We start from the raw sequence: 11,043 nt of genomic DNA on the forward strand, positions 1-11,043 counted from the left end.
GAGTATTTTTACATAAAACTATTTTGTGAGATTCTTTTTCATTACATCCGTCAAACACATTGGTGTATACAGTATGTATATAGTATACAGGGGTCGAAGTATAAGGCTATTGTTCTTCATATGAAAAATATTATTTTCACTGAGCGATTTATTTCATCGGTGACTGAAATAAAAACTTAAATTCGCTTCGCATTTGTGATGAAGAAATCCCGAGCCCATTGGCTGCCCGGTTGCCCGTTTTGCGATGGTTGTCTCCAGTTGGTACCCGTAGTTTTGCGCAGCTCCTTCAAGATGTCAAGAATTTGTGGTAATTACATCTATGTAATATCTTTGGCCATAACAGCATTTTTTCCAGGTTTGTTCCCACCCTCATCTGATTGACACGACGCTAGTTGGCACGCAAAATTTGCTGTTTAATGTTTAGCTACAGATCCTGAATCTGAATTTAATCCGGTTCAGCCTTGGTAGCTAGCTCGCTAACTCAATGGCTGGAACGTTATTTGAAAACGTTATCTCTAGCGATGCGTGTTTCACTAGGCATTCTTATTTGTATTCGTTTGCACTTCGCCAGTCGATTCATTTTTCTTCAGTGTTTGGTTATGCTATTATTGATATCCAACGAGATCCACTGAGCAATCGTATGTTAGTTAGCTTGCTAGTTAAATCTGTAAGCGTCAGATCACTTACTAGCTAAATAGGTAGCTACCGCTACTAACACTAGTAATACTAACAGTAATAGTTAATGTTATCTGTTTAAACAATTCACACAAAACTACGCGAGTGTGTTGCTGGTTGTAACGTTAATATTTATGTTGGAGACGATTAAGGTAACATTGAATATGTTGATTACCTGTGCCTTACCCTGTAGATGGTACCGTTGCACTAGAGGTGGGATACGTGCTTAACACATGCATGCTTGTTTTGTTTCTAAATGTTTGCTGGTTACCTTTGTGCACACACCTCATCAAATGGTTTGTACATTCAATCGAATTGAATTGAATGTAAATGTAATAACTTATTCTTCATACTTCAGGACTATAAATTATCTGCCAAATATGAAATGCGTTACTAACGTTAAGACTTTGTTGCCTGTTTCCAGTTAGGACACCTGTCACAAAGGTCTTCACGTGAACATGGTAATACTCGCTGCGTCCCACCAACTGGCCATCCGTGACAAATCGAGGAGAACCAATGCCTAGAATCAACAAGTCTGTGGTCTTGGCCCTTCTTATTGCAACTAGCTCTGTGTTTCTCCTGTTTCAGTTGTATTACTACAGACAGTATGTGTCAAAGGTGAGCTATCTTCATGAGGGTTTCACTAAGGTATGAATGGTGATGGATGCTGGTGTGTTTATCAGTATAATTTCTCAAATGCCGTGCTGTCAAGGGCCCAGTTAGATTAATACTGACTCAGAGCCACAGTGCCTAGTTAGAATAATATTGCTAATCCAGCCTGTTTATGTACTGTCACTCATTCAATAAAGATTGCACTGTTGTACCATAATAGTTTGATTTTTTCCCCTGACACTTTAGCATGGAACTCGATCCAGTGGTAAAGCTGTTCAGATGGGTGGTGATGCACAGTGGGTAAGTAGAAAATAACTATCAAAGATGCCCTGTTTAAAATAAAAAAATTTAAAAAATAAGCATAATCCTGAGTCTTTAGAAGCCTGAAATGAAAAGACATCCCTGAGCTACACTATCTGTGAATGCTTTCATTCCCTTATAAAGTGAGTTTATTTATTCATATTTTTGTGTGTGGTGGTGTCCCTTTCTGGGGATTCCATGCAGCAGGTGGTAAAGAAGTTTCTGGGACTGGTGGCCAGATATAATCTGCCTGTGTTCCTGATTGACACGGCTACCCTGAGTCTGCTACTTCAGGAATCCCCTCAACCAAGGGACGGCCAAGCTGAAGGTCCTCCTTGCAGCTCCTTCTGCACCCACAGGGACTTCACTACCTTTGCTTTGCTTGCCAAGCTCTGGAAATATGATGTAAGGAGCCGGGCTTCTATATTTCTTCACAAATCACACTAGTTTTTTAAATTAATTTATTATTTTTTTTAAACCCTTTGATAAATTTGTATTTATTTTGAATTTAAACCTAGTATCCCTAACAGTGTAAATCTGCGAATATGACAGTGGTCTGCATCTCCATTGAAAATGTATTCAGTAATCCATGTTTAGATTTTAATATTGGACGTATCACAGTAACAGAATTCCCTTTTTATTAAGATAGAAAGGTTTCTTAGTCATTCAAAGTACATATTGTAATTTAGGGTTTCTTATTTGGCGTTTTTGGTCACATAATGCGATGATTACATTTTTCATGTCACACATGAAACTCTTGCTGTGAGGGAAACCCATAAAGCTATAGTGACCGCAGCTGCACGCTGCTTATTGTTATTTAATGTTATTGAGTCCCGGTGAACAGCCTTTCTGTGGTGCCCACGTGTGTGAATGTACAGGCAAGCCTGGCCCAGGCAGCTGCAGAGCGTGGTCTGGAGTTCCTGGAGGTGCGGGGGAAGGACCCCCGCCTGGTGGGCCTGGATGACCTTTCTGGCACGGAGATCCCACTCCACTTCCTCTTCCGCCGCAACGGCCACGCGGTCCACCTGGTGGTTTTCTACGAGCGCAGCGGGAATTACCTGTGGCATGGCCCGCTGCGATTGAAGCCCAACATGGACAGGAAGTTTGTGTCCTTTCGGAAGCTGGACTTTGGCCGTCAGGCTGGGGCCTATGACAGGTGATCAGACAGTGGGCCTCTGTTTAAGAGTGCAGTTCCTCTAATTGAATCTTACTTCTAGATTATGAAGGACTGGGGGAGGGGGAGAAACAACAATTAGAGTAGATTAACAGTGAGCCTGTACAACTGTGTTTTTTGTCTGTTGCCAGACCAGAGCTAGTTCCGTCCTTGGTGGATGGGCTGGACGTGCGGATCCCAAAGAACATCTCACGCTTCCTTAATGAGCGCGCCCAGGCCCGCTTTCTGGAGTGCAGATACAAGGATGCACGTGCCTTCTATCAGGTCTCTATGCTCACTTATTTACATTTTAATACCTCATATCCATGGAACTAAGATTAATATAAAGCTTTCTGGTTTTAAACCACTATCTACTTGCACTCTGTAACCAAGCTTAGTTTCTGGATAATTCTCAGAGTCTGTCTATGCCTAATGCCACATTTCATGTCGCTGGCTTATCTTCCCACCCACCCCTCACCGGCAGGTGTACCCTGATGATACGTCCCCGGAGGCCATGGACTTCAGGATGAAGGCGAAGAGTCTGCTGCATCTGGCTGCCCGAACGCTCAGTGACCTGGGAGTGCCGTTCTGGCTGAGCAGTGGCACCTGCCTCGGTGAGATGGTTTTTCTTTCAGGCATTGAGTTGTATGAGGATTCTGTCAAAAAGCTCCATCAGCAGCGTGATTTGTGACGCAGTCTGTGGGACAGCCGACTCTCAATCCATATGTGAAACTCCCATGCGGGAAGGAGGGGATTTGATGTTCTTTCCGGTGTACCTCGTTTAGTGAGCGGACATCATTAAAGATATGACAAGGTGTCGAATGTGTGTCCTAGGTGTCATACACTCGTGTTTCATATTGCAGTGCATTCAGATGATTTCATCTGAGGGCAATATATGGCGGAAGTGTTTGGGTTTGTTGATATCTTGTCTTAACTTATTGCTCCCTCTTGCTCCCCAGGCTGGTTTAGGCAGTGTAATGTCATTCCCTACAGCAAAGATGTTGACCTGGGCATCCGGATTAAAGACTATCAACCTGACATTATCCAGGCTTTTCAGAAGTCTGGCCTACCCCTCAAGCACAAATTTGGAAAAGTATGTCCAGACTTCAAAAACAGTCATGTGAAATACGTTTTCTGCCTTTTTACATGTCATGTTGTTATTATTATGTGTTTTTAGATTTAAATGGTGGACTTAAACATTTAAGGACATTTTGTGGTCCTTACTGTAACCTTGTCCACAGTAACCAAAAAAGTTCCACTCTCAATGCTGCATATACATGGTGTGCCCCACAAACCTGTAAGTTTGCCATTTGTATAACCATCAATAGTCAAAATAATAAGGAAGATAGTTTCACATGTCTTCTGATGTAGACTAGCATTAAAAAGCAAGTAGCATTTGTAATGACTTGCCTGAAATGGATGCAAAGCTTCAGGAAAATGCATTCTGTCTTCTTTTTGTAGTGCTGACCTTATGTTCAGTATATGTCCGTGATTTTCCTGTGTTTTGTTGTCCTGGCAGTACTAATCTGGGGGTCCTGTCTGATTGACTACAGGTAGAGGACAGTCTTGAGCTCTCTTTTCAGGGTTTGGATGTGAAATTGGACATATTCTTCTTCTACGAAGAGGACGACGTTGTGTGGAATGGTGGCACACAGGCCAAGAGTGGCAAGAAGTTCAAGTATGTTGACCATTTTGGTGCCCCTGCATACGCAGTCATACTTTCTTATTCGTGTTGCTGTTTTGTTTAGATCACCTTTAGACTTTTTGCACAACAGAGATCTACACATATTGAGTGCTTGCCTTTTTTTGTTTGTTTTTTTAAACACAGCCTATCAGCAGTTTATCATTTTAGTGGTTAGCCAATCAGAAGTGCACAGATGCTTTTGTGTTTATAAATGACATACTTTGCATCAAAGGAAAGGTGTTGTTTTCCTGTTTATACATTTGCAGATAATAAGTGTCTTCATCTTATGACTTAATGAGCACTAATAAGAACAGTGATTCCTCATTCTTTTCATTTGAAAGGTCTATGGTGGTTTCTTGATTCACAAGCATCATATTGCTCTTGACATTCCAATTGTTAGTGTTATAATAACTCTTCCTTTTATCTCACTTTTCCTGCCTATTATCCTAATTTTCACACCATAACCACTCAGATTGACCCAATCACAGTTTATATACAAATACAGTCACATCCTAGCTATGTTCTGATCATCATTTCAGACTAGTTCTCATAACGAGGGTGCAGGACCTTATAACTGACCCCAACCCTTCCTTTATGGCAGATATGTGTTCCCAAGGTTCGCCCTGTGCTGGACAGAGCTGCTGGATCTTAAAGTGCGAGTCCCTTGTGAGACATTGGACTACGTGGAGGCAAATTACGGTCAGAACTGGAACATCCCAGTGAAAACCTGGGACTGGAAGACGTCGCCCTCTAACGTGAAGGAGAACGGGGTGTGGCCCGTCAGGGAGTGGGATGAGGTCATACAGGTTTATTGATGTGCAGGGGAGTACAGTACACCGGATGCAATGTGAAGGAGACTCAGCTGAGTGGCATTCCTGGGGCACTATGTCCCCAACGCCAGATCCAGGGTTTGGCTTCCACAACTCAGATTTCACCGTGTCCATGGCATGGTCAGCCTGTCTCCAAATCTGTGCTAAGAGTAGGCCCTGTCCTGACCAATCAGCTGAAAATTTGTGCTCTGTCTCTCTTGTGGCTCTTGCAAAAATGTCAACCCTACTGGAGACTTTCTGTCAATGAAACTCCATTGTCAATCTGTGAATCATAAGTATGGAAAGTACTGCTGAATGATCTGTAATTTATGTGGATACACGTGCAATGATAAAGAGAAACATAATGCCTTTTTTTTGCCCGACACTTGTGTTTGAATGCTGATGCGATGTACTTGTACTGGAACTGTGACTGCTTTATTTGTGGAGTTGTTCTTGGCAGTACGGAGCCAGTGAAAAGTAACATTTTTAAAATAAATTTTATGAGATGTTTATAGTGTTCCCTCTTAGCTCTTAAACATTGAGAGAGGGAGTGAGTGTGTTTGGGAGTGGGTGTATGTGACATGCCTGCATTATAATGAAATGGAAGATGATTTAAATTAGGAATCCACTACTGCTCAATCCACTAGTTTTGAAAGAATTGAAATTTGAAATTGAAGTTCTTTCCAAAACAAATATCTGGTGTCTAATTTTTGAAATGTTCTGATAAATTAGTGCAATAGGTAAATATATACAGAGTGACATGGCTGAAAAATGTAGTAAATGTCAGCGATAACACATTAGAGCTTATTTCTTGTTCTGTGCATAGCACCGTTCTTTGAATGCAGCAAGCTTTTGGCTAACTTCTACATCATGGGGAAAATATTGAGATTGTTTTGATCTTGTCTCTTGATTCTTTCTATATTTACTATGGAAAATGTTCATTGAGAGTCTGCCTTGATAAGTGCCATTCTGTACTGTATGTTTAGTATTCACAAAGGGGATAGTTTTCCAAAATTCGCCTACTTGCAACTTACTGTCGAGAAGTTTTGAAATTCTGTATTTAGGCAGATTTGTGTGTTTCCAGTCTTTAAACAAAATGTTTTTCATTGTAATAAAGAATAAGTATTGTGTGTGTAGGCATTAATCCCTTTGGTCAACCAGTTTCAGATGTTCAGCTTTCTGTTTCCACAGTAATTATGTCTGTTTGTGCTCTATTTAAAAAAAAACTAGGTCTCTTGAGAAACCCAAGTAAGTCCGAGGCATACAATTACTAGACCTCTCCTGAAAAGGTGGATTTGAAAAAATATCCACCGCAGGAGTCTCTGCAGGAAGCATTCTGAACTGTTATCTTGGCTCTCCCACTATGTACCTCCATACAAGGAACACTGCCCACTCATTGCTAAACCTGTTTGGACAGATTTACTTGTTACATGGCAATACAATCCCTCATGGGAGGGGGGGATGATGTTTTGTACACCTAGGCTAAAGACATTCAAACTCAATGTTTTACTACACACATTTCATGTTTCCATACCCTAATTGACATAACATAGGAAATGTATCTACTTTATTTCCATAAGAGGTCATTTCAAAGAGCTATTTATTGCAGCTTTTATGTACTATATCAGATTTTCAGTGGGTCGAAAGTTTACATACACTTTGTTAGTATTTGGTGGCATTGCCTTTTAATCGCTTAACTTGAATAAAACACTTGGGCTAGCTTTCCACAAGCTTCTCACAATACTTTGCCAGAATTTTTGCCCATTCCTCCTGACAGAACTGGTGTAACTGGTTTGTGGGCCTCCATGCTCAGACATGCTTTTTCAGTTAAGTCCACACATTTTCTATGGGATTCAGGTTAGGGTTTTGTGATGGCCACTCTAATACTTTCATTTTGTTATTTCTAAGCCATTTTGTTACAACTTTGGAAGTATGCTTAGGACCATTGTCCTGCTGGAAGACCCAGTTGTGACCAAGTTTTAACTTTCTAGCTGATGTCTTGAGGTGTATCAGTATTCAGTATTTCTAGAAAATCCTCCTTCCTCATGATGCCATCTATTTTCGGAAGTGCACCAGTCCCTTTTCCAGCAAAACACCTCCAGATCATGATGCTGCCACCCCCATGCTTTACAGTTGGGATAGTGTTCTTCAAATTAAAAGCCTCACCCTTTTTCCTACATACATAGCGCTGACTATTATGGCCAAAAAGTTCAATTTTTGTTTTATCTGACCAGAGAACATTCCTCCAAAAGGCTAGGTCTTCGTCCTGGTGATCACCTGCAAACTTCAATCTGGCTTTTTTATGCCGGAGTATCTTGGAGTAGGGGCTTCTTCCTTGCACGACAGCATTTCAAGCCATGGTGATGTACGATTCTCTTAATGGTGGATGTAGATACTTTCATACCTGATGCCTCCATCTCCTTCACCAGTTCCTTTGTTGTTGTCTCAGGTTTCAGTTGAACCTTTTGGACAAAAGTCAATCAGCCCAGGGAGTTAATTTGTGCCTCCTTCCTGAACGATGCGGTGTCTGTGTGGTCCAAAGATTTTTATATTTGTACACAATTGTTTTAATAGATGCTTGTGGTGCTTTCAGTTGTTTGTAAATTGCTTCTAAGGAGGACCTGGACTAGTGGAGGTCCACAATATTTTTTCTGAGGTCTTGGCAGCGTTGCTTGGATTTACCCATGGTATCAAGGGCAAACAGGCAGTGGCTCTAAAGGTAGGCCCTTAAATACAGCCGCAGGTGCCGATTAACTCCTAATTATGAAAATTGGCCAATCAGAAGCTTCTAAAAAGTCATTACATCAATTTCTGGAATCTTCCAGACTGTTTAAAGAGACAGTCAACTTGGTGTATGTAAACTTTTGACCCACTGGAATTCTAATAGTGAAATAAAGCTGAAATAAATTTGTTCTAAAGCTCTAATCAATTGTTTTAAAATTACATCTGATGTGAACAAAGTAGATGCCCTAATTGATTTGCCAAAAGAAATGGTAATATGAAATGTGCGGAGTTGTGAAAAATAGCCTAGCTATTTGCACAGCTAACGCCAGCTACCGGACCATGTCAAGAAAGGCAACATTAGTTTAGACAAAGTTGCGCACAGTAGCCATCTCTCATATCAGGTAACGTTGCGTTAGCTAGCTAGCTAGCTAATGTAATTAACACAATCTAATGTCAGCTAACAATCAGAATAAACGCTACCGACTGGTACCGACCTCGCAAAACTTATCTCGAATGCAATGCTACCTTGTTGCAACGTTGCAATGTAGGTAACTAAAGGTCAGTGCAGATCAATGATTCACAACGAGACGGATGCAACTTGCAAAATTCCAAGACGTCTGATTGTAAACGTTCTAACTGCACTTGGCGATTTGACAAGCTGGGTCTTTTGAAACCCCAGGCAAAGGCTTCAGGCGCTCTGCAGATAACCAGTTCACACCGCTGCAATTTTCTCTGCAACATTCTAAAACCGTTTCGTCTCGTTGCGAATCATTGATCTGAACTGGCCTTAACGTTACCGTTATTTACATCATCAGTTCATCAGTATATTATAATGATCGGAATAAAGCCGTCTTTACAGAGAGCATTAACCCGGGGTATAGGTGGAGCAGAGCCAGGTCTGATTTCAGTGTAACGATGTCAAGCCGGAGAAAACTAAATAAAAAATACGACAGTATGGATTCGCGTTGTTATTATTTTATTACGCATTCAGCCTTGATGCCCTTTTTTCGATGAAATCTCCTTTGTTTTTGTTTTATTCTTGTTCTGATTGCTAATTTAACACCCAGTTCAGCTTTATTCTACAACCTCCCCAAATTCTCCCACGTCACTCCTCTGCTGCGATCACTTCACTGGCTACCGGTCGCTGCCAGGATCCGATTCAAAGCCCTGACCCTTGCCTACACTGCCGCCAACAGGACAGCCCCCATCTACTTGCAGGACATGACTCAATTCTATGTGCCTGCTCGACCACTCCGCTCTGCAGCAGCAGGGCGTCTTGTAACCCCTCCCACCCGCCCAAAGGGATCACAGAGCTTCTCCACCCTAGCTCCCCAGTGGTGGAACGAACTCCCCTTTTTTCCTTGTCACTTGTTACATGTTGCCCCATCCCTGCACTTCTTGGTAAATTGTATTTGTCCTAATACTCTAGCTTAATCTTCTGCCTAGTTTGGCTTTGCAGATGTTAGACCAGGATAGTGTTCATTGTTCTCAGCTAGAAATAGCTGTACAAAATAAGTAATTGTACCTTACTGAACCCGTGTTCAGCAGTTGTCTACGATCATGAAAATGCACTTCTTGTACGTCGCTTTGGATGAAAGCGTCTGCCAAATGAATGTAATGTAATGTAATATTCTCGAACAGTTTAGCTAGCAAAACCAGAAACACCAGGGATAACATTTTGCAAGGCGGGGTTTCAAAAATATCACACAACAATCATTCACGAGAACGACAGTGTTTATTGTGCACGAGATACATAAGTGCACGAGCCACAGCGAATTCCGCGGATTCTTCTCTGTAGTGTAAAGATGTTCATACCCGGCAAAAGGTGGAAAAAGAACGTCTGTGGAAATTGATCATCACTAATTCTACCCCAGGTCTGCTACAGCATTTTAACCTGGCTCGGCTTGGTAGACAATGAATAAGTATGTACATAACGTTACTTTTATAACAACCATTTTTCATTAAATAGTAGCCTTACGCCGGGCACCCACCGCACGCGTCGCGTAAGCGTCGCGTAACAGCAGGGCGAAGCAGCACGACGCGACGCGTAGAGCCGGGCACCCACCGCACGCGTATCGGCCGCGAGCGCACTACGCGCGTATTACGCGCGTAACTGAAGCGTAGTTGAAGTACTGTTATTACAACGGCAGCGGGCGACGTCGTCTCCACCAGATGCGAACGCGTCGCGTACCGGCTGCGAAGCTCGCGCGACACAAGCGACCTGAAGCGTAGTTTTTCGCTTCTGTTCTATTTTTTCGGCTTGTCGCGCGTCACGTTGGCCTGTTTATACACAGAAATATGCTCTAAAATGCTAGGTATACATGCTCTGATTTATATTTCATTCTTATATTACTGGGGGTGTGTCCCTAGTTACCTCCCAGATATTTTTTAAGCAGCTAAAAAAAAAATACAAGCCTTTTCGTTTTGTAAAAATAAATAAATAACTGGAACCTGGGGGAAAGGCAAACTTAGTTTCGCTGTCTTATTTTGCGGAGGGGGTGGGGTAAATTTGAAAATACACCACAGAAAGACGTAGCCTATCGCACTTGTACTTCAAAGCTTCCGGTGTTCATGGCGTTGTGGTGTTCATATCCCTTCAAGATTAAACTGTTACTGTCTTTTTCATGATTAGCTGATTTTACTAAATCTGATCATATAAATGTTTTGACGTGAATGACAAGACAACACAGGAATTCCCAATGGTTAATTACGGATTATTTATTATTATGATCATTACATATTCTTCGTGAAATTGGCACGCTTGTTGACCAAGCAAATAAATTAATACAGTTTGAGATTGATTGTTATGCAGGCTACGTTGCGATTTAAGTTTATGGTAATTCTTGAAAGCGTTTGCTTTCTCACGTATTTACGAGGTAACGAAATATTACCAAATTAACAGAATGAAAAAGGTCTCTCACCAAGTATTCACTTAACCCATAATCAAAAGTCCTGAACAAACGTGAAATACACGATGTAAGCCCACTGCAGACTGCGAGAGCTACTGGGAATATATAGCTTTTACGCAAGCCTTTGCGCGACACAAACGGAACCAGTGGAGACACCCTACGCGTCGCGTCGTGCTG

The 11,043-nt window shown here is 41.7% G+C and overlaps 1 protein-coding gene across 7 annotated transcripts; it reads left to right on the top strand.

Annotated features, from left to right (window-relative positions):
- The first annotated feature begins 208 nt into the window (after nt 1–208).
- On the top strand, nt 209–6,377 carry fktn (fukutin). Of its 7 annotated transcripts, none has more exons than XM_064308613.1 (10): nt 209–307; nt 1,100–1,293; nt 1,534–1,587; nt 1,792–1,992; nt 2,466–2,743; nt 2,893–3,025; nt 3,225–3,354; nt 3,700–3,833; nt 4,294–4,418; nt 5,026–6,377. In XM_064308613.1, the coding sequence occupies exons 2-10, from the start codon at nt 1,192–1,194 to the stop codon at nt 5,237–5,239; spliced, it is 1,371 nt and encodes a 456-aa protein (XP_064164683.1). In that variant the 5' UTR covers nt 209–307; nt 1,100–1,191; the 3' UTR covers nt 5,240–6,377. The 7 variants fall into 7 exon arrangements, with proteins under 7 accessions (XP_064164683.1, XP_064164682.1, XP_064164689.1 ...); XM_064308612.1 differs by having other exon boundaries at nt 215–355; XM_064308619.1 differs by having other exon boundaries at nt 215–355; nt 1,795–1,992.
- Nucleotides 6,378–11,043: the final 4,666 nt, after the last annotated feature.

This window comes from Anguilla rostrata, chromosome 14 (assembly GCF_018555375.3).
Source record: "Anguilla rostrata isolate EN2019 chromosome 14, ASM1855537v3, whole genome shotgun sequence".
Classification (NCBI taxonomy): domain Eukaryota; kingdom Metazoa; phylum Chordata; class Actinopteri; order Anguilliformes; family Anguillidae; genus Anguilla; species Anguilla rostrata.

Excerpts from the sequence above, each read along its gene's own strand:
- fktn (XM_064308613.1), top strand. The coding sequence starts at position 1,192 with ATGCCTAGAATCAACAAGTCTGTGGTCTTGGCCCTTCTTATTGCAACT. Across the intron at positions 1,294-1,533 it reads ACAGACAGTATGTGTCAAAG|CATGGAACTCGATCCAGTGG; the intron begins GTGAGCTATCTT and ends CTGACACTTTAG. Across the intron at positions 3,834-4,293 it reads TCAAGCACAAATTTGGAAAA|GTAGAGGACAGTCTTGAGCT; the intron begins GTATGTCCAGAC and ends GATTGACTACAG.